Genomic DNA, 22,543 nt, shown 5'->3' on the forward strand with positions numbered 1-22,543 from the left:
CCAGATTCACAAAACACTTCGTTCTTACGCAAAAACTTACGAAGCTTGTTAAGAGAAAAAAGAGGTTCATAAGATAGTTTGTTAGCGCAATTCTTCAAAAATATCTTAAGGTTGAATGATTTTCTTACGAACCTCTCAAATATCTTCCTACATATCTATCTTCTTCTTTTGCTCTGCAAAAGTTTTAGCAAGCTATCTAGCTAGCAATGGCAATCATGTTAGCCTATTTCTTACTGAGATGACTGTTCTAAAACATGTTCTTGGGCTTAAAATAATAAATACCAAAACTTTCAGAGGAAGTTTGTGAGTGAATTAAACATGTTCAACTGCTTTCATGAGCTTCTTCTCTCACTGCCCCGAGTTTAAGACGACGGTTTAGCTCTTGAAATTAACAACATTTCCAATAACTGTATTTCCAACAATCTAATTTCTTCTTAACTTTTTGCTTAAGGAGAAACATAAGAAATAGCGCAATCAAATGTCCAATAACCTTTTTGAGGAATAGCAACTTTGCTTAACTTAATTCTTAAGTCTATCGTTAAGGAAAAATGGCAGTTAAGAAGAAATTTCTTCTTAAGAAGGTTTTGTGAATCTGGGCCCAGGAGTGTCCATATACAGTAGAACCAAGCTCAAGCTCTTTCACAGGAGTTTTACCCACATTCAAGAGACTACGATTATGAATTGGTAATATCTTAGACAGAGCCCTGATACTCTGTAACTGACTCTGCAGTCTGACTAGTGCATGCTGAGTGTATTGCTCATGATGACTCCATTGTCCTGCCACTAGATGTCAGTGCAGAGCAGAGACAGGGCTGGTGGAGGGTTGGTGAACGCTCCCCAGGGCTTTTTATAAAGCTTGTCTACAGAAAGGGTTTGCTTGCGTGACCTTCTCATAGATGGCATAAAAATATAACCGTGAACAATGTACTCATGTGCCGTGCATGTCTGCAGGAATCAGGGGTAGCACTGGAAACCAGTCAAAAATGATTAGGATACATTTCCCTCAGTATTCAGTGGATCAGGGTGAGGGAATGTATGAGCAAAAATAAAGGAAAGAAAATGTCTTACATTCATGACCAAGAACACACACGCTAAAACTGCCTTTCTGTCTCAACTCTTTCACCGTCTTTCTGCGAGGCAGTAGAATCAGAGAAGAACCAGAGTTGAATAGCCTGATTGGCCCCCCCTTCACCCATCCCTTTGGAGCCGAACCACAGACCGAGAACAATAGGGGGGTCTCAAAGAGGCTTGCATCTCCACATAGAAAAAAAAGCTGTGGTGGGCATTCATTCAGTCTTCATGTTTACGAAGAAAACCCCTACATATGATCATATGAAAGACAGACAGAGAGAGGGCTCCTCAATCCTCCTCAACCCTTCTGGCTGAACTGAATAGTGGTCCGTTGGCTCACAAAGGGGAACCTGTCTCGTTAAGATGCTTATAGAAAGCACTGGGCTCGTTGATATGCAAGGCGAGAGTGGCCCACAGTTTTCCTGCTTTAGAGTTAATTAAGTACCAGGCAGACACCGTTTGGCAGAGTGCCCCGGCTGGTCTACCCCCCTCTCCCCTCCGGAGCCCTGGGATGGCTACTGCCCTGGCATTCCTGCAGTCTGGGCCCCCATGGAGGGGTGATGGGTACAGAGCGTTGAGGTGCGCCCGACAGAGTGCCCCTTCATGGTGCTGCCCACTGCACCAGTCCAAACTGTCTCAAACTGTCTCCATTCATCCATCTCTCTCTCTCTTTCCCTGTTTCTTTAGCCCTCTCTTTTCCTCTCCTTCTCCACAGTCCCTCCCTCTCCATCTCTCTCTCCCCCAGTCTTTTTATCACTGCAGAGACCGTCGCATAGCAATACCGGACACACAGTGCTGCTTAATGTTCTAACCACAAAGCCGAGCAGAGCCGGAGAGGTGCCGGTCACCAACAGAGGCATACTTCATCAAGTCCAGGATAGTGTGTGTGTGTGTGTGTGTCAAGCATAAACAGGACAGACTCCCCCAAAACTCCTGCCACAGACAACTCTTAATTGAGGATTCATCACTGACGGAACCAATCAATAGTTTGCGGTCTTGACTCGACAACGCAACACATTACATTCGGAAGTTTGTCCTATCCGAATTCCTCTTACGACTGCTGCAGAATGAAACACAGCAGCAAGGCCTTGGGTTCCATCTGAAACGGTACCCTATTCCCTATATAGTGCACTACTTGTAGGGAACCGGGTGCCATTTCGGACGGATCTTTGGTCTAGGGAGAGATAGACATTCCTCTCTCTATCTATTCACCATGCCCAATAATTACTCTGCCCCACTTTGTAGTTCCATTCAGAGAGTCTGCACCGCAGTGTCCTCTACTTTAGCCTGACCTTGGGAGTCATGGAGAGATGTTGGCCAGGGAAGAGGCTGGACCATGCCATTAAATCTGTGGGGGTTTAGCTCTCAGAGCTCTCAATCTCTTGTAAGCTAGGCCCGGTAATACCAGCTCTTTTTCGCTGGCTAATGTACTGTTTGGCTGTGTTGTGTTGAGGGGCCAGAGAGGTTGAGGGGATGCCATCTTTACAGGGGGGCACATGGGGGTGGTGGTGGGTGAACCTCTATATCTGTGGCTTGGGTATCAGAAAGGGTCACCCAGCCAGCCAGCACGCCAGTCAGACAGATAGAGATAGAGCTCAACCAGAGCGCTAGGGAGCAGTCAGCCTGCGTGTCACCCTGTCAGCCAGCGAGCCAGTCAGGGACTGAGCTCAACTGTGGGGGTGGGGAGCAGTCACTGTGTGTGTCAACTAGTGATGGGGGGGAAATAAATACAGTTACATATCGCTATACGTATCATTTATCGCTATACATATCATTTATCGCTATACATATCATTTACCGCTAAACATATAACTTATCGCTATTTGACTCCAGGTATGTGTCGAGGTACAGATCTGGGGAAGGGTACGAAAAATGTCTGCAGCATTGAATGTTCCCAAGAACACAGTGGCCTCCGTCATTCTTAAATGGATGAAGTTTGGAACCACCAAGAATCTTCCTAGAACTGGCCGCCTGGCCAAACTGAGCAATCGGGGGAGAAGGGCCTTGGTCAGGGAGGTGACCAATAACCCGATGGTCACTCTGACAGAGCACTAGAGTTCCTCTGTGGAGATGGGAGAACCTTCCAAAAGGACAACCATCTCTGCAGGCCTTTATGACCGGCACCTCTCCGGCTCTGCTCGTTGTCGAGTCAAGACCGCAAACTATTGATTGGTTCCGTCAGTGATGAATCCTCAATTAAGAGTTGTCTGTGGCAGGAGTTTTGGGGGAGTCTGTCCTGTTTATGCTTGACACACACACACACACACACACACACACACACACACACACACACACACACACACACACACACACACACACACACACACACACACACACACACACACACACACACACACACACACACACACACACACACACACACACACACACACACTATCCTGGACTTGATGAAGTATGCCTCTGTTGGTGACCGGCACCTCTCCGGCTCTGCTCGGCTTTGTGGTTAGAACATTAAGCAGCACTGTGTGTCCGGTATTGCTATGCGACGGTCTCTGCAGTGATAAAAAGACTGGGGGAGAGAGAGATGGAGAGGGAGGGACTGTGGAGAAGGAGATGAAAAGAGAGGGGTAAAGAAACAGGGAAAGAGAGAGAGAGATGGATGAATGGAGACAGTTTGAGACAGTTTGGACTGGTGCAGTGGGCAGCACCATGAAGGGGCACTCTGTCGGGCGCACCCCAACGCTCTGTACCCATCACCCCTCCATTGGGGCCCAGACTGCAGGAATGCCAGGGCGGTAGCCATCCCAGGGCTCCGGAGGGGAGAGGGGGGTAGACCAGCCGGGGCACTCTGCCAAACGGTGTCTGCCTGGTACTTAATTAACTCTAAAGCAGGAAAACTGTGGGCCACTCTCACCTTGCAGCCCTGATCAAATAAAATTTGATTTGATTTGATTTGTGTGGCCAGACAGAAGCCACTTCTCAGTAAAAGGCACATGATAGACTGCTTTGAGTTTGTCAAAAGGCACCTAAAGACTCTCAGACCATGAGAACAAGATTCTCTGGTCTGATAAAACTAAAATGTAACTCTTTGGCCTGAATGCCAAGAGTCACGTCTGGAGAAAACCTGGCAGCATTCCTAAGGTGACGCATGGTGGTGGCAGCATCATGCTGTGGGGATGTTTTTCAGCGGCAGGGACTGGGAAACTAGTCAGGATCAAGGCAAAGAAGAACAGAGCAAAGTACAGAAAGATTCTTGATGAAAACCTGCTCCAGAGTGCTCAGGACCTCAGACTAGGGCGAAGGTTCAACTTCCAACAGGACAACGACCCTAAGCACACAGACAACGCAGGAGTGACTACGGGACAAGTCACTGAATGTCCTTGGGTGGCCCAGCCAGAGCCCGGACTTGAACACGATCGAACATCTCTGGAGAGACCTGAAAATAGCTGTGCAGCAACGCTCCCCATCAAACCTGACAGAGCTTGAGAAGATCTGCAGGGAAGAATAGGAGAAACTCCTCAAATACAGGTGTGCCAAGCTTGTAGCGTCATACCCAAGAAGACTCGAGGCTGTAATCGCTGCCAAAAGCTTCTTCAACAAAGTACTGGGAAAAGGGTTTTTACGTTTAATACATTTGCAAAGAATAAATTGTGTGTAAAAACTATTTAATCCATTTTAAAATAAGGCTGTAACGTAACAAAATGTGGAACAAGTCAACACTTTCCGAATGCACTCTAGCTATAGCATTAGCTATTTTTCACCCTATAGCTTGGTCTCCATCTTTTACATTTTAGTCATTTAGCAGACGCTCTTATCCAGAGCGACTTACAGGAGCAATTAAGGTTAAGTGCCTTGCTCAAGGGCACATTGACCGATTTTTCACCTAGTTGGCCCTGGGATTCGAACAAGCGACCTTTCAGTTACTGGCCAAATGCTCTTAACCACTAGACTTTTTAAATAGTGAGCCAACATGTTTTCAGCACTTTTATTTCCCTGACTAATCAAAACTCGTTTTCTCATGCTCTCTCTTGTCTCAGACACATAGTGAGCAATATGTTTGGAACATGAAATCGCAATAAAATCACGTTATCGAACCGCAATACATATAGAATCATGAGAATCACAATACATATCGCATCGGCACCTAAGTATCGTGATAATATGTCTCGTGATGTCCCTGGCAATTCCCAGCCCTGATGTCAGCCCGTCTGCCTAGACCATCTCAGACCTCCTCCCGTACTCTGGGTTTTACTTTGTTAAATTTTTTATTTAACCTTTATTGAACTAGGCAAGTTAAGTTAGTTAAAAACAAATTCATATTTACAATGACAGCCTACCCCGGATGATGCTGGGCCAATTGTACGCCGCCCTACTGGGCTCCTGATCACGGCCGGTTGTGATACAGCCCGGGATCGAACCCGGGTCTGCAGCGACGCCTCTAGCACTGCTGCGCCACTCAGGATTCCACTAAAATGGGTGACAGGTCTGCCACCACTGGAGCTTCTTCTAGGCACTGACAGTGTGGTGGTCACTGGCAGAAGTTAGCGTCATGTTGAAAACCGACTAAATTGGCACATCATATGTGCTGGGTGTGTTGGATACAGGGACGCCATGCCAGTAAAACTCACACGTGCATGCGTACAAATGCATCCACATACCGTATGATCATGCACTTACACACACAAACACACACACACAAATACAAAGACACACACTTTCTCGTTGTTGTGTTTGGCTGTGAGTGTGGCTTTCAGAAGTGGGTCAGATGATTGTACGAGAGCACCACTCCAGAGAGGGTTCTTTGTGTCTGCAGATCTGAGTCTCAGCACACACACACACACACACTATGGCAGCAGCAGCATCTCCCCTGCTTCACCTGGAGAGACCGCCCAGCCCCAGACAGACAATGAAATTATGCAAGGCACTGAAGGCAGAGCTTCATGCATACTTAACCACCTCAGCCCTTAGCCTGCCAGGCTGCCACTGCAGTTCAGCTGAGAAGGACACTCTAAGAGCACTCACTATTGTGTAAGAGGCTACGGAGCACTAGGTTCTCCTTAGATCAAGCTTTTAAAATCATATCACTGTATCTCTCAGATATATTAATCGAAGAGAGACCATGCAACAGTCAGTTCCTATTTGAGACACCAGCCTACAGAGCACTCATTCCCAATCCTACGTCAATGATGGCAGAATAAGACAAACAGGCAAAGTAGGAAGAAGAGGGATAAAAGAGAGAGCGAGAGGAAGCCAGAGAGAGAATGTCGTAGCGGCCCTAGAAAGAGCCCAGTGAGCTAGTTACAGTGAGTGACAGGCGACCCAGCCCACTCTGCCTGTCTGCCCCGCTAAGGATTATTGACCTCTGAATCTCATCAAGATCTGCCCTGCAGAGAAACATCCAGAAGCCACCACACCATACCATTGGCAATAATCACACATAGCATTTAAAGGAATTGTCTTATAGCTGGAATGGATGTCAAATGGAATGTCAAGCATAAGGGTAACATGCTGACCACACCGCAACGCGAGCGCTGCAAAATAAATGTACACATGCATGTTATTCAATCACACACTGCTCGTGCGCCTCAGCGAGTGTCTGCGTGGCCAGGCGCTAAAATAGATATAGGTTCTATTTGTGATGCTCAACGCGCTGCAAGTCCGGCCTCTCCCATCTCCTCATTGGATTTTAGGAGCATATACCCACATGGGTGATTGAAAGATTAATTGACGTCCACACTCCAGTTGGTTGTAGTAACGCACCGTAAAGTTAGTTGCCAACCGCCATATAAAGTCCAAAGAAGAAAAAAAGAAGCCTGAAGGAAGGAGTAGAGATGACGAGAAAGGAATTCAGTTTACAGTTTTATCTGTGGATTAATTGTCGGAGTAGAGGACCTTGTGCATTTCAGGTAAATAGCAACCCAATGTCTATATCCCAGGACAAATTAGCTAGCAACAGCAAGCTGGCTAGCTAAATTGCCATGAATGTTTAATGGTTTCGACCTGTACCCAAATTAATATAATTGGTTCAGAGTTTGTTTTGATATTTCAACCTGCATGTCCTGATTGTGTCTGGTGTGGGGGTATAAAATCAACATGCGTGCAATGGCACACACAGGCACACGCGTGCGCAACTATTGTTGATATCAATAGTTAGGGATAGTATTTACTGTGTGAGTAAATTTAAGGGATGACACCCATGACTTCAGATTGTATGTAAATGTCGGTAAATCATATACATTTCTGGAAAATACTGTTATTCCCCTTTAATCTCTGGTGTCTTTGTTGTAGGGTAGGATGGGTAGAATCGTGAGTGGATCAAAATATCCCCATATTAAATCAGTGATATTTAACCCTCCCTCCCACTCACTTTTTTTTTAACATTTTACATTATATATTCATCATAAAAGTAATGCAATTAACAATAAGGGTAATGTATTTGGGAATCACATGGTATTAAAAGTCTTTAATGATGTCACGTTCTGACCATAGATCTTGTGTGTTTTGCTTGTTTTAGTGTTGGTCAGGACGTGAGCTATGTTGTGTGTCTAGTTTGTCTGTTTCTATGTTTGGCCTAATATGGTTCCCAATCAGAGGCAGGTGTTTTGTGTTGTCTCTGATTGGGAATCATATTTAGGTGGCTTGTTGTGTGTTGGGATTTTGTGGGTGGTTGTTTCCTGTCTATGTGTAAGTTGCCAGTGTCTGCACTTATTGTTTGTATAGCTTCACGTTCGTCTGTGTGTTGTTTTGATTAGTTTGTATAGTTTTCGTTTTCGTCTTCATTAAAGAAGAATGTATTGTTATCACGCTGCGCCTTGGTCCTCCTCACTTAAATGTTACGACGAACGTGACAAATGAACTTGTTAGTCATTTATAATGAACAAATCTAATGAAGTGCAGCTAGATGTTAGAAGCCTGATTTCTCTCACCTTCAGGGGTGGTGTGTGTGTGTGTGTGTGTGTGTGTGTGTGTGTGTGTGTGTGTGTGTGTGTGTGTGTGCGCGTGGGGGTTAAGTGATTTACCCCCAAAAAGACAGGCAATACCCAATCATTGCCTCGGTCAAATGGAAGCAAAACTCTGCACTGAACTCTGTATTAAGCATTTAAATATCACAATAGTTAGAAGGGAAAATATGCATAAATGAAGTTGTTTCTTTGAGTGAGAGTGTATACATCTTCCATAGCAGTCGGTATCTTACCTGACGAAATAGAAACATGTTCCCAATGAACGGGGACGGTTTGGGGTGCCTGATTCCACATCGAGACAGGGCTGAATAGGGGAATGTAGCATACCTAGAGAGAGGAGAGAGAGGACAGAGAGAGAGAAGAGAGAGAGAGAGAGAGAGAAGAGAAAGGAGAGAGAGAGACAGAGAGAGAGAAAGAGAGAAGAGAGAGAGAAAGGGGGGACAAAATAAATAGAGAAACAGAGACAGAAAGAGAGACAAAGAGAGTCGGAGTGTGAGCTAGTAACGTGTAAAAGGGAACGGGGGATAAGGTAGTAATGCTACAGAGATTACCGCGTCTAATGTGGCAGATATGCTGCCTAAGCAGCGCCTCACACAAACACACAACATTATTACACTGGAAGGATTTATTTGTTCGGGGGAATGTATAAAATTCCAGACTTTGACTCCTAAAACAGAACAGCAAAATGGAACAGCATGCATTATTCATCACAGGAGCTGCTGCCGTTTTCTGCTGACATGCAAGTCCTTGGAATGTGGAAGGGGCCTTTTGTACAGGACTTTGTGGAGCATTATGGGATACGACAGCTGGGACGTTCTTTAGTCATGTAATACGCCGTCTGCTCTAAACGTGGTGGATTCTGTAGAGTGTGTGCGTGCGTGTGTGTATTTGAGTATCCTGGCCAATGAAAGGGCAATTAAATGATGGCTGCCTCCTTGTTTGCTGCTACAGTCACGGACTACGAGGCTAAGAGACAGGAAATTGTGTTTACAGTCAGAAAATAAAGCTGTACACACAAACACTCCCACACAGGCAGGGAGGGAGATGTGACAGACAGGCAGGCTTATGGATCAGGGCAAACAACTCTGACTGGATTGAGGAAGTCATATTTCCACGCCGCACATAAACAACCAACACAAGAAGGCCGCAAGACAGAGCAGCCAACACAGGTCTGATTCACACATACGCTCACAGGCACGGAAACGCGCACACCAAGACCTCTGATGCTAAACGCGCGCACACACACATACCCCAAGACCTATTATACTAAACACCAAAATAGATTTGAGCATCCACTTCATCTCCCCCTAAGCCCCTTAAGGAGGCCCATTACCATATTAGTGAAACTCAAACTGTAGATGAAACGCTGGCCAAGAAATCTCATCACACCGACTCATTTTAAAACACCTTCGCAATTATAACGACGCGCATCACACAGCCATGACAGACAGACATCCCTCTCAATGTACATCAGAAGAGGGACTCACAGTGCATAGTAACTGCTTTGGAATTCCGTGGCGTTTTACTCCTTTAAGTCCCATACTCCCCAAGGTCTAGTCTATATCCCTGATTGACACAGTGGTTAATGTCCTATGTTACGGAGTGATGCAGACTGGGTGAGATATTGTGTTTTGTTTCCACTGTTGCTGTGGCAATGTGGAAGTTTATAACGGCTGGTGGCATGGCCTCATTTACGGAGAGACAGGGGTAGTGGTGTTGTCATCAACAGCAGGCACGTGTCACTCTGTCAGTCTCTACACGTTGACTACAGAGAACAAACATATCTAACTGTGGGCGTTGCTGTAGAGGCCATGAAGAAGGCCATGAAGAGGCCATGAAGAAGGCCATGAAGAAGACCATGAAGAAGGCCATGAAGAATAGGCAGTCAATAAGCACACAAATGCTCCTTTACTGACTGACTTGTGATCTAATAAGATATGGTGAGTGCTAAGCCCAGGGAAGTGATCCAGCTGAAGCTGGGCATTACCGCACACACACACACACACACACACATACACACACACACACACACACACACACACACACACACACACACACACACACACACACACACACACACACACACACACACACACACACACACACACACACACACACACACACACACACACACACACACAGAAAGAGAGAGACAGACAGGTGCTCCTATGAGAGCAAAGCTTTAGTGTTCCTACAACACCACGGCAGCAAAATGAAGGCTGGAGCATAGCTGTTATATGATTGACATACTGTATAAGCCTAGAAACCAACAAACTATACCGTTGCTTCATTGAATTATGAGGAAAAGGGAAATAGACTGAAACGTACTATGCTACAGCACATGTTCAGGTTAACCAGGCTAAGCTGTGATGTACTGTGCTACAAAGAGATGTGCTGAGCTATGCTACATACATTAGGCCACACAGTTTTCGACTAGCTCTCTCAGTCTCAATTCAGCATTAGACATTCATCCATGTTTCTCAAACGTCACATTTCGAAATTGTAGCAAACGTCAAATTTGAGGTTAAGTTTAGGCATTAACTCAAAGATCTTAAGGTTAGGCATTAACTCCGGATGGTTCAGGTAAGGGTTAAGGTTTTGGATAGGTTTAAAACAAAAATATCAAAAACAGCTTTCTATGGCCTGATTCAAACGTGTTACCTTTGGAATCAGAGGCAGATGCTTACGCCTCATATGTTCCCTTCAAATTTTTGGGGGCACTGAGCAAATTTCAGGTCTGCTGAGCGCAAATTTAAACTTCCGGCGCGCGTTTACTGTGAACACTGAGGCTGTACCCGGTTTTAACATTGGCCAAGTAGGCTACTGCAGGTATTTATTCATAATCTAGGCCTACCAGAATGACCTACCATCAAAAACAATGGATAAAATGTATCCCATAACATTTTAACAGGGAAATTGTTTTTTTATCATTCAGCCTACAGTAACAGCAGCCAATGTGTGATTCGATGAGACTTGAAAAAACCTGCAGGGTTTGACATGAACTTGTTTCACCACTTGTCCTTCAGACAAGGAGATGACTGAAAATGTTGTGTTATTTGATTCAAGAAACCACTATACAAAATACAATTAATTATTATTCCCATAACATTATTACAGATAATCAGACTATTACAGACTACAAAGGGAAGCACAGCCGAGAGCAGCCCGGTGACACGAGCCGATCAGACGACCTAAATAACTTCTATGCTCGCTTCGAGGCAAGTAACACTGAAACATGCATGAGAGCACCAACTGTTCCGGATGACTGTGTGATCAAGCTCTCCGCAGCCGATGTGAGTAAGACATTTAAACAGGTCAACATTCACAAGGCCGCTGGGCCAGACGGATTACCAGGACGTGTACTCCGAGCATACGCTGACCAACTGGCAAGTGTCTTCACTGACATTTTCAACCTCTCCCTGTCTGAGTCTGTAATATCAACACGTTTCAAGCAGACCACCATAATCCCTGGGCCCATTAACACTAAGGTAACCTGCCTAAATGACTTCTAAACAATGAAAAATGTAAAAGTGGTGCGTGCATATGTATTCACCCCCTTTGCTATGAAGCCCATAAATAAGATCTGGTGCAACCAATTACCCTCAGAAGTCACATAATTAGTTAGATTGCACACAGGTGGACTTTAAGCGTCACATGATCTGTCACATGATCTCAGTATCTATACACTTGTTCTGAAAGGCCCCAGGGTCTGCAACACCACTAAGCAAGGGACACCACCAAGCAAGCGGCACTAAATTTTAGTCTCATCTGACCAGAGTACCTTCTTCCATATGTTTGGGGAGTCTCCCACATGCCTTATTGGCGAACACCAAATGTGTTTTTTCTTTAAGCAATGGCTTTTTTCTGTCCACTCTTCTGTAAAGCCCAGCTCTGTGGAATGTACGGCTTAAAGTGGTCCAGATACTGGACAGATCAGATTTATTTTGCTACTGTAGCTCGTTGTGACATGGCCATCTCTCGATTTGGGGATATCCAAGACATCACTAATATTTTTTTTGTCTTTTTATTTTTTAGTGATCAATTTTGAAGGTATTGTCTTTAATGGTGTATTTGTACAATTTGTATACTGTAATTGTTTCATGCTTCTTTTGATTTTTTTTTAAATCTCCACAGTGGAGCTTTGCAGCTCCTTCGGGGTTATCTTTGGTCTCTTTGTTGCCTCTCTGATTAATGCCCTCCTTGCCTGGTCTGTGAGTTTTGGTGGGAGGCCCCCTCTTGGCAGGTTTGTTATGGTGCCATATTCTTCCAATTTTTTAATAAAAGATTTAATGTTGCTCCGTGGGATGTTCAAAGTTTCCGATATTTTTTTATAACCCAACCCTGATCTGTTCTTCTCCACAACTTTGTCCCTGACCTGTTTGGAGAGCTCCTTGATCTTCATGGTGCCGCTTGCTTGGTGGTGTCCCTTGCTTAGTGGTGTTGCAGACCCTGGGGCCTTTCAGAACAAGTGTATAGATACTGAGATCATGTGACAGATCATGTGACACTTAAAGTCCACCTGTGTGCAATCTAACTAATTATGTGACTTCTGAGGGTAATTGAGGGTAATTGGTTGCACCAGATCTTATTTATGGGCTTCATAGCATACATATGCACGCACCACTTTTACATTTTTCATTGTTTAGAATTCTTTGAAACAAGTTATTTTTTTCATTTCACTTCACCAATTTGGACTATTTTGTGTATGTCCGTTACATGAAATCCAAAATAAAAATCTATTTAAATTACAGGTTGTAATGCAATAAAATAGGAAAAACGCCAAGGGGGATGAATACTTTTGCAAGGCACTGTCTGCTATTCATTGACTACAGCTCTGCGTTCAACACCATAGTGCCCTCAAAGCTCATCAATAAGCTAAGGACCCTGGAACTAAACAGCTCTCTCTGCAACTGGATCCTAGACTTCCTGACGGGCCGCCCCCAGGTGGTAAGGGTAGGTAACAACACAACCGCCACGCTGATCCTCAACACGGGGGCCCCTCAGGGGTGCGTGCTCAGTCCCCTCCTGTACTCCCTGTTCACTCATGACTGCACAGCCAGGCATAACTCCAACACCATCATTAAGTTTGCTGATGACATAACAGTGGTAGGCCTGATCACCGACAACAATGAGACAGCCTATAACGAGGAGGTCAGAGACCTGACCATGTGGTGCAAGAACAACAACCTCTCCCTCAACGTGATCAAGACAAAGGAGATGATTGTGGACTACAGGAAAAAGAGGACCGAGCACGCCCCTATTCTCATCAACGGGGCTGTAGTGGAGCAGGTTGAGAGCTTCAAGTTCCTTGGCGTCCACATCAACAACAAACTAACATGGTCCAAGCACACCAAGACAGTTGTGAAGAGGGCACGACAAAACCTATTCCCCCTCAGGAGACTGAAAAGATTTGGCATGTGTCCTCAGATCCTCAAAGGATTTTACAGCTGCACCATCGAGAGCATCCTGACGGATTGCATCACTGCCTGGTATGGCAACTGCTCGGCCTTTGACTGCAAGGCACTTCAGAGGGCAGTGCGTTTGGCCCAGTACATCACCAGGGCCAAGCTTCCTGCCATGCAGGACCTCTATACCAGGCGGTGTCAGAGGAAGGCCCTAAATTTTGTTTTGTATTTTCTTAAAACTGTATCGTTGGTTAAGGGATTGTAAGTAAGCATTTCACTGTAAGGTCTACACCTGTTGTATTCAGCACGTGACAAATACAATTTGATTTGATCAGACAAATTATGCTACACTTACTTAGCTTATTCAAGACCATCTCAAAGTACAACACTGCCCCTTTAAGACAAAAAAAAGCTCTATTTGACTCGCTTTTCAAAGATGGCTGGAAATGCACATGTTTGGTGCTCTTGTTGGAAGCAACCATTCCCCCATTGTTGACTAGAAATTAACTATAAACTATAACTATAACTATAACTGCACATGATCATCTGATGATTTATCACTCCAGTGTTAATCTGCTAAATTGTAATTATTCGATTTATTGCCTACCTCCTCATGCCTTTTGCACACATTGTATATAGATTCTCTTTTTTTCTACCATGTTATTGACTTGTTTATTGTTTACTCCATGTGTAACTCTGTGTTGTTGTCTGTTCACACTGCTATGCTTTATCTTGGCCAGGTCACAGTTGCAAATGAGAACTTGTTCTCAACTAGCCTACCTGGTTAAATAAAGGTGAAATAAAAAAATAAAAAAATAACTGGGCTAATACTAACTAGCAAAGGATATGAACAAATGTGCACAGGTGGCTACATGCAGCTCTTGCTTTGATTTCAAAACAAACGCATCTACTCGCGACCGCTCATGCTGCAAACACAGTCCAGTTCAAAGTGAATGGCACAGATCTATATATATATGGCAAAGGCTATTTGCATATAGTCCGACTGCAGCTCTGATTGGTATAATGGCACACCGGTTTGTGTAGAGTACGGGCCTGAGTTGTGCCTGCCAATGCAATTGAATCCTACTCCAATGCGATATGCCTTGAGCAGTTAGTTTTGCATACTAAGTCTTGCATAGTTTTGTTTTGTTTCGGGTATGGTACATTGAAAGTGGCTAATATTGTGTTGATTCGATCACAATTGCCACAGTAAAGGGAAACGTTGATAGTGTTAACTAATGGGGAAAGCTCTAGAAAGTTGAGTGAAGTTCAATCACATGCTTCTCTGCGCCGGATGATATTTCTTCTGCGCGGCAGTCCGAGGGGAGCTGTGCGCACGCGCAGCTTAGAAGTAACATTGCTTACCCCCGTCCACAACACCTTAGCAAAAAACTAAACCTACCTGAAGGTAACAGTGCTCACTGTTGCCCCTAGTGGCCGGTTTCCACATTATCTCCCGACGTCCTCAGACATGGATGGACGTCGAAAACTGACTTGTATCACGGGTGACCTGGCTGACAGTGTTATGCTGCAGTCACACACAGCTTGTGTGTGTGAAAGAGGGGTGTCAGGCAGGAGAGGTAAAGAAGGACAGTGGGTGAAAAACAAAAGCCCTTTAGGGGGGTCTGCCAAGAACAGAGGGCACCTTCATGACAGCTCTGAGCCTGCAGCAATAATTCAATAGCACACAAAAATGTTATGCGAACACGTGGTAAAACAGAGTTTTAGTGCATGACTGACTCGGAGCTCTCCATTTGATTGACTGTGTGTGAGGGAGCCACAGACACACTGGGTTGTCTCAGCCAGCTGTGAGCACAAACTGCTGAAGCCGTAGCTCACCGATCATCTCCCCAGTCCGACCCACGTCAGAGCGGAGCAGCTTCACCTGGGAACCACCTTTATCTCAAGGAACATCCAATGACGCACTCCGAGACACTGAGAAAAGACAGGACTCACTCCTCCAGAGTTAAAAAAAATAAAACGTTGCTTATAAAAGAATGCAATAAAGAGCGGATGGTGAATTTTTTTGGGTTGTGAGTCCTCCTTGCGATGAACAAAAGACAGATTTATAGAGTTGTCTCCCACTCATACACATTGCACGCACACAGGCACACAGACACACGGGACGGGTCATTTGGTGGTCAGGGGGATTGGAGTCTCATTTAGATTGAAGGGTTACAGCTGGCAGGGCTGTTTTATCTGTCTGCCACTGAAATTAGAGGTGTCAGAGATTAGGACGACACACTTCCTTCAAACAACCCCACAGATCTGGCAATGTGAGATTCGGCCAATCAGAGGGTGAGGACAGGGGGTGTTCCCAGGGCATCATGGGTAAACCATAGCGTTGCATAAAACGGAAGAAAACAGACTGCAACCAGGAGGGACTACCTGGACTTGTCCAATAAATAAAACATTGATTTTCATTTTCCGTAGCAAAACCTTTTCCGTTGCTTGCCATAATGAACACAACCCAGCTCCCCACTGGTTCTTGTAGTTGTCATGTGTTTACCATCAGAGCCTCCATCGTACAGAAGGCAATTTTTATTGTGCTATTATTGTGTTCTCTTCACGATGCATGTCGCGATGCTGTTTCTCTTCATGAATAACCCAGTATGATTCTCAGCAGTTGCTGTGTGTGTGTGTGTGTGTGTGTGTGTGTGTGTGTGTGTGTGTGTGTGTGTGTGTGTGTGTGTGTGTGTGTGTGTGTGTGTGTGTGTGTGTGTGTGTGTGTGTGTGTGTGTGTGTGTGTGTGTGTGTGTGCATGCGTAAGTGCGAAGCCACAGAGTGCCATTGAGCCTACATGCAATCAGAGACACCTCAGAGGCATCCATCATTAGCGACAAACACAATCAGTCCTCTCTGACTGCATCTGACAATACATCCACCCACACACATACCTCCCTTAGAGTAAAGGCACATGGACACACACACCAAACTCAAAACCCAAGCAGTGTACAAAAAGTGGTAATAGAAGATATCATACACACACTTCCTGGAAAATATTGTTGGTTTCAGTGGTTTCAAGCATGTCTGTAAATCAACAGGAGAGGAGCAGAGCTGTTGTAATTGCTTTGCAATGCCTTTGATGCCCCTTTTGGATTATCCATGTCATAGCTTATTGCTTTTTTCATTGTTAAGTGCCTCATAAAATCGGCATTAATATGTGCCCATTGATTTGTGCATGGCTGGATAATCTCTCCAGACACTAGCCCCCATTTGAAAATGCAAGCACACAAACATGAAGGCACACCCACTCAACCAGAGGGAAGTGTGCAGCATCAGTAACATGGAGATCTGTCAGCCTGAGCCCCTGCCTTCCCACTGGAGACTCACAGGGAAATTAATGTATGGGTCCAGATGGGTCGATTGGAGGAGGATGAGGGAGGGGCGAGTCCCCCATAATGCTGTGTGCTGGCTGAAACGGTAGGACCATGGAAGTAGGTGCTTTGTGCTGGCGGGGAGCCGTGTGTGAAAGAAAACGCCTTTGTATGTGTTGTGTGGTTGTGTGTCTGTGTCCCAGGGCCTGGCTGGCTGTCACAGTGCATTGGAGAGTTCAGTCCTATCTGGAGCGCTCCTCTGATTGTTTAACTGTGGAGCTGCAACGCCTGCATACCAGCATACAGCCAGAACACAACAAGCAGAGACCAGGGGGATGGGGGGGGTCTTGTTTGGGAAAAAGTAAATCTTCCGTCCTCTCCCCTCTGTGACCCGGAAACCGATAAGTGGTCGAGTGTCAATTCGTTAGTAGGCAAACGGAAGAGGGTCCTCCCCGCGATAGCCTCCTTTCGGTGAGGAAGCACAAGTGTATCCAACCGCCGAAGAGTTTCGAATTAGCTGTTGTTTTATTAGAGGAGAAAACAAAGCACACGTTTAAAAACAATATGCTACTTATTGTTTTATCTATAAAATGTCTCACACAAACTAACTTAATTCGTTTTTTTTCTCACTTTCCACATTTATATACCCAGGCCTTGTCGAGCTCAACTTATATCTCCCTGCCGTGAATATGAATTGTTCCTGTCTGAACACTGCTTATCTCCATACCATAAAAGGCGATATGTTCCTCATTATCCGACGAGAGCTGTCTTCATTAGAGCCGCGTGTCCGTGTAGCTGCGGCTGTAGCCCTGGTGCATGCCCGTAGCTGTACATGTCTGGCATTCCTCTCTGTCACCCAATCCATCCTACCACACCATCAATCAACGTCATCCATTGTGCCGCGCAGAAAAGCAATGAGCCACATAAATAACTGAGCCGGCTTGCAATCCCCAACCCATGAATATTAACCCTGGTAAAACAATGGCTTCACACATGGCGACTCAGGAAGTCACACATATAGACACTAGGATGCACACAGAAGCATGCACCCTATCGACCCTGAATGCACACGGACACACACACTCGGAACAATCAATGCTTTTGGTCCAAGCATCCCATCTCCTTCAATTATTGATAAGGAAGTGTCCATGGCTGTCTGTAAGGGCTCATCAACCCTAACAGACAACCCACTCCACTTTAACACAAACTATCCATCAAAAATGACCCAATCCCACCACAGACAAAGTGTTTTAGCAGCTGTCGTATCCCGCTAGAAACCGGGGGGATAATGTGAGACATCAGCACATTGTTTACAGCTCATAATAGTCGTGTCTCCACACACATAGACGTTGAAGCGGATGGCCTCAGGTGAAAATCTCTTTAGAATCCTTTTCAATCTATGCACATCCACCTCACACACTGAACAATCTCCCCTAGGACATGGTTCATCTCCATTTCATTAGCAGCGTTACTCTTTGAGTTGTGTTAACCAGAGGCCCAACTGGTGCCATGATGACCACTGGTTCTCACTTATTGGACACAGTGTGTTTCTCCCCTCTCGTCATGGTCTCCCACTGCAGTCATAAGCCTTGTGTTAAGACTGCTAAGACTGTTATTTAAACACACAACTCACTGTTCTGGACCAATGCAAAGTCTGCCATCCCTCTATTGTGCTGTAGACAGTCGCACAGCTGCAGTACGGATGCACCATCCAGGGGGCTACTCAGTGTCGCTCCAATGAGCTTCCACAAACAAAGCAGGAGACCGAAATGAACCACAAAGGTAAAGTCAGTGACGAGGACATGTGTGGAGAGTGTGGGTTTTCGTTGAGAGAATGGTTGACAAAGATGGCAGAGAGAAAGCGCTGTTGGTTGGAGAGGTGCATCACACTGTTATATTAGAGCGGGGTATTGTAGAGATGGCGAGTCACGCTGCGATGCGGAGTCATACTGCCGCAAAACAAATGCACATGTGACTGGCACCTCCATTCGATTTACAGTAATTATGAGTCACATGGATCCCGCCCTCACAATCACACACGCAGGTAGGCAGGCAGGCAGGCAGACAGACAGGCAGGCACCACACACACACACACACACACACACACACACACACACACACACACACACACACACACACACACACACACACACACACACACACACACACACACACACACACACACACACACACACACAGTGTTTCTCTCTGCCTTTTTCACCACGTACCAGAACAACAGTAAGAACAAAGCTACTTACAGCTAACCCCAGGGGAGACAAAGATTCTCTCAGGAAGTTGTCGCAAAGTAAAGGTGACTAAATGAGCGTTGTTGACCCATCAAAGGGGCAATCAGCAGTTGCTACATGTATTGTTGGACTTATAAATGAATGATATATATCCATTGATTCTTGAAGAATATAACTTATAAATGCCTCATGAGCTTAGTTCAACTGTCACACTCCACGAGAACCCAACATATAAACTTTTTTACTCCAACGTTTGTAAACAAAGCCAATGTAAACAAACACTATATAGCCTCAAAACATAGATAACACTGTGAATTTGATATCATGGATGGTCAGTCATTGCATCCATAGCTCATTTCCACATCATCCATCATGGAAAAATAAACACGTTCTCTCTGACGTCAGCTCAGTCACAAAGAGAGCGCCTTGGCTAATCAGCTTCCCCCCGACTAGCATTGTACTGAGAGTAGCTTCTAGATAGAGTACCATAACAACTACATGTCTACTCAAAGTTCACAACTCGGGAAGGCCTTACTGGAACAATTTAATTGTAAATGGAATTATATTTTGTAAAAATGAATTAATTTGTGTCTAAAAACATGTATTTTTGATATTTTTTTAATGGTGTACAGTCCTCCTCTTTCCTGTTGACTCTGCGAAGCACAAGGGTTCAAGTGTCTGTCAGTCTGTCAGCTTGGATGTCATGAGGAGGAGAGCTAGAATGAGCCATTGTCCATAGCATGTCAACCCCAAGCCTCAGTTCTAGTCTAACACTCGCCGCTTGTACACACTTACATCGACTTGAAAGGATGAACTGTACCATTCAGTGGGTCGGTCTCTGTGATATTTTAGTCGTGGACCATATTCAGTATTAATAAACATGTTCAAATAAAAATGGCTGAGCAGGGCAGCTTGTCTGTCTGTCAGGGGGGTGTGATGTGTGAGGTGTGCAGTCAGTGGTATGATTAGCAGGTGTGATGGACGAGCTGTCCAACCAGCCTCAACTAAACAATAAGTACACCACGGGGCTCGTCCAATGACAACGGAAGGCCAACTGCAGGATACCGGAGCACCGTGGCGCAGCGCTGCCAAGTCAGCTGTCCTGGGTTTATTAGACTGGGTTCAAATACTATTTCAAATATTTCAGCTTTTGCTTTTTGTCTGCCTGGAGTTCCAGAATGGGCGGGGTTTGCATTTGCGGGACTACTCTATTTGTCCCACTGCGCCAAGCTAGCGCAATCAAGCCCGGATAAAGTATTTGAAATGATTTCGAATAGTATTTGAACCCAGGTCTGATTAGATTCTGTGCTATGGCTCTGCTCTGCCTGAAGAGGCTCCAGACTGAGCTACTCCAAAGGGTGGGGTGTTTTATGATGCCCAGTTCTGCCACCTTGGTTACAGCCTGCCTGTTGTTACTCCCTCTTATTCTTCAGGAGTGTAGGGTTTTATTAGGGGGAGCTGTAAAGGCTCAGACACATCCACACTCAATACTCTTAGAGCTCTGGCAATGCATGTTAGGAGTGGGGTGAAACGTTCTGATCTGATCAACCTCTTATTGCATATTTCCAATGAGGGATATTATTGCACACAGACTGGGCATCTGCTTATTCCAATTAGCTAAGCCACTGTCATCTCGTCTGCTTGCCTTAATGAAACATATTGGTCATGCATGTTGTCAGAGTCCAATCCAGAGAACTGTGCATGTGAAACCACATACGGATGGAGCACAATATGTTGCTCCCACATACATTTTATAGCCATGATTTGATATCAAAAACAGACTAAAGGAGTATCTCCTTATACCAAACCTCCCTATATTCATTTATATATGGGACGCTACCTAAGTCTTATAAAAGCAATATGGATCTGTGTCTGAACATCCGATGATATCACCACCTTTATTATAACCTTTGAAATGGTGCCTATGGGTTAGAGTGTCCATCAGCGATGACACTTGGATATCACAGCCCCAGTCAGTTCATTTGTCGTGAGATCATCGGGGGGTATGTCATCCGTTCCACTTGGACTGAGTGGCCAGTGAATGGACCCTGGTTGGGTTACACACACTGTGTTCCTTCCAGAGTTCATTCTGATACATAGTTTAACACACGTTCTCGAGGGGACAGTGGGCCAGGAAAACAAACGTCTACAGTTACAAAGGAGAAGGGTGTGTGGGTGTGTGTGTGTGTGTGTGTGTGTGTGTGTGTGTGTGTGTGTGTGTGTGTGTGTGTGTGTGTGTGTGTGTGTGTGTGTGTGTGTGTGTGTGTGTGTGTGTGTGTGTGTGTGTGAGATGGAGTGAGGGGGGAGTTCAGTCACTTTGCATGTGTGCTGGCGGGCATTGTATTTCACACAAAACTCACACTGCACTTACAGCTAGGCTATTGGGGAGACCCTATGGAGAACACACAGGTTGCAATGTGGTGACAATATCCCCCATTACCTAAGCTATAGAAACGTCTCTCTGTATCCTCAAACAGCCAGAAAGTTTCCCCATCAAACTTACATGAGTCAAGGAGAGAAAAGAGGGGCAAAGCAAATGACAATTGAGTCAGAGAGGAAGTAAATCATATTTATATTTATTTAACTAGGCAAGTCAGTTAAGAACAAATTCTTATTTACAATGACGGCCTAACCCGGCCAAAACCTCCCCTAACCCGGACAACACTAGGCCGATTGAGCGGAGCCCTATGGCTCGACCACGGCCGGTTGTAATACAGCCTGGTATCGAACCAGGCTATGTAGTGACACCTCAAGCACTGCGATGCAGTGCCTTAGACCGCTGCGCCAATCAGGAGCCCGAAAAATGACTGGACCTGCCAAAACCATGTGGGGGAAAAAATCATTTTTTACTAAGCAGAATTTGATCCCTCCATAAAACGCATGAACAGACAATCAAAGTATTTTATAGTGGGAATAAACCAGGGTAGTATTCATTAGGGCAGGCTGTAGCAAAACAGAGAATGGACACGTTTAGTAGTCCTTCCCTGTTTCGGTCCGTTTTCTTCCATTTGGTGCCTAAAGAACATGACTCTGTTTAACCAGGCGGCAACTTCTGTTTTCCAGACAGACAGGTCAATACTCCACTGGCCAGTAGGTGGCACTCTGTCCTATGGTCTTCTAGGCAGATAGGGCTGAACGTTCAGCTGCTGGGTCTGCCATGAGAGAGAGGTGGAGTCTGGTCCCAGGGAGGGTTCACCTGAGGTTCAGTTTGAGCTGTGTGAAACTCTGACTGGGCACACACTGCCTGGCCAAGACTAGCCCTAGGTCTCCTCAGAGAGGAAATGTTTGCCTCTTGCCGTTGAAAACACCCCTGTACTAAAACTGCCAGCAATGCTGCAACTGTGTTTAAGCCATTTCGTGGAGATAAAGATCATTAACACATGTTGACGTTTCCAGCGCGGAGAGTATGAGAGTATTCAAGTAAATGGAAAAGGACGGGACTTCACTGCAAAACAAGGCAGCGTTCTGATTTCCCAGAGAACAGTTTGTGCAGTTTAGATGAGGTGAAAGGTTCTATGCCGAGACACGTTTTGCAGTTCAGCAACGTTTAAATGGCAAACGTAATAATTCTCTGATGTGGC

General features: G+C 45.3%; 1 protein-coding gene across 3 annotated transcripts in view; it reads right to left on the reverse strand.

Annotated features, from left to right (window-relative positions):
* LOC139540199 (thromboxane-A synthase-like) overlaps positions 1 to 22,543 on the reverse strand; it is an 88,802-nt gene that overhangs the window by 56,325 nt on the left and 9,934 nt on the right. For 2 of the 3 annotated variants that reach the window (XM_071343812.1, XM_071343813.1), the window contains one exon: positions 8,228 to 8,321. The exons of the other annotated variant lie outside the window; for it this stretch is intronic. In XM_071343812.1, the coding sequence (XP_071199913.1) occupies positions 8,228 to 8,321 (94 nt within the window). The remainder of the gene's footprint in view (positions 1 to 8,227; positions 8,322 to 22,543) is intronic. 3 annotated transcript variants of the gene reach the window in all.

This window comes from Salvelinus alpinus, chromosome 15 (assembly GCF_045679555.1).
Source record: "Salvelinus alpinus chromosome 15, SLU_Salpinus.1, whole genome shotgun sequence".
NCBI classification, from domain to species: Eukaryota; Metazoa; Chordata; class Actinopteri; order Salmoniformes; family Salmonidae; genus Salvelinus; species Salvelinus alpinus.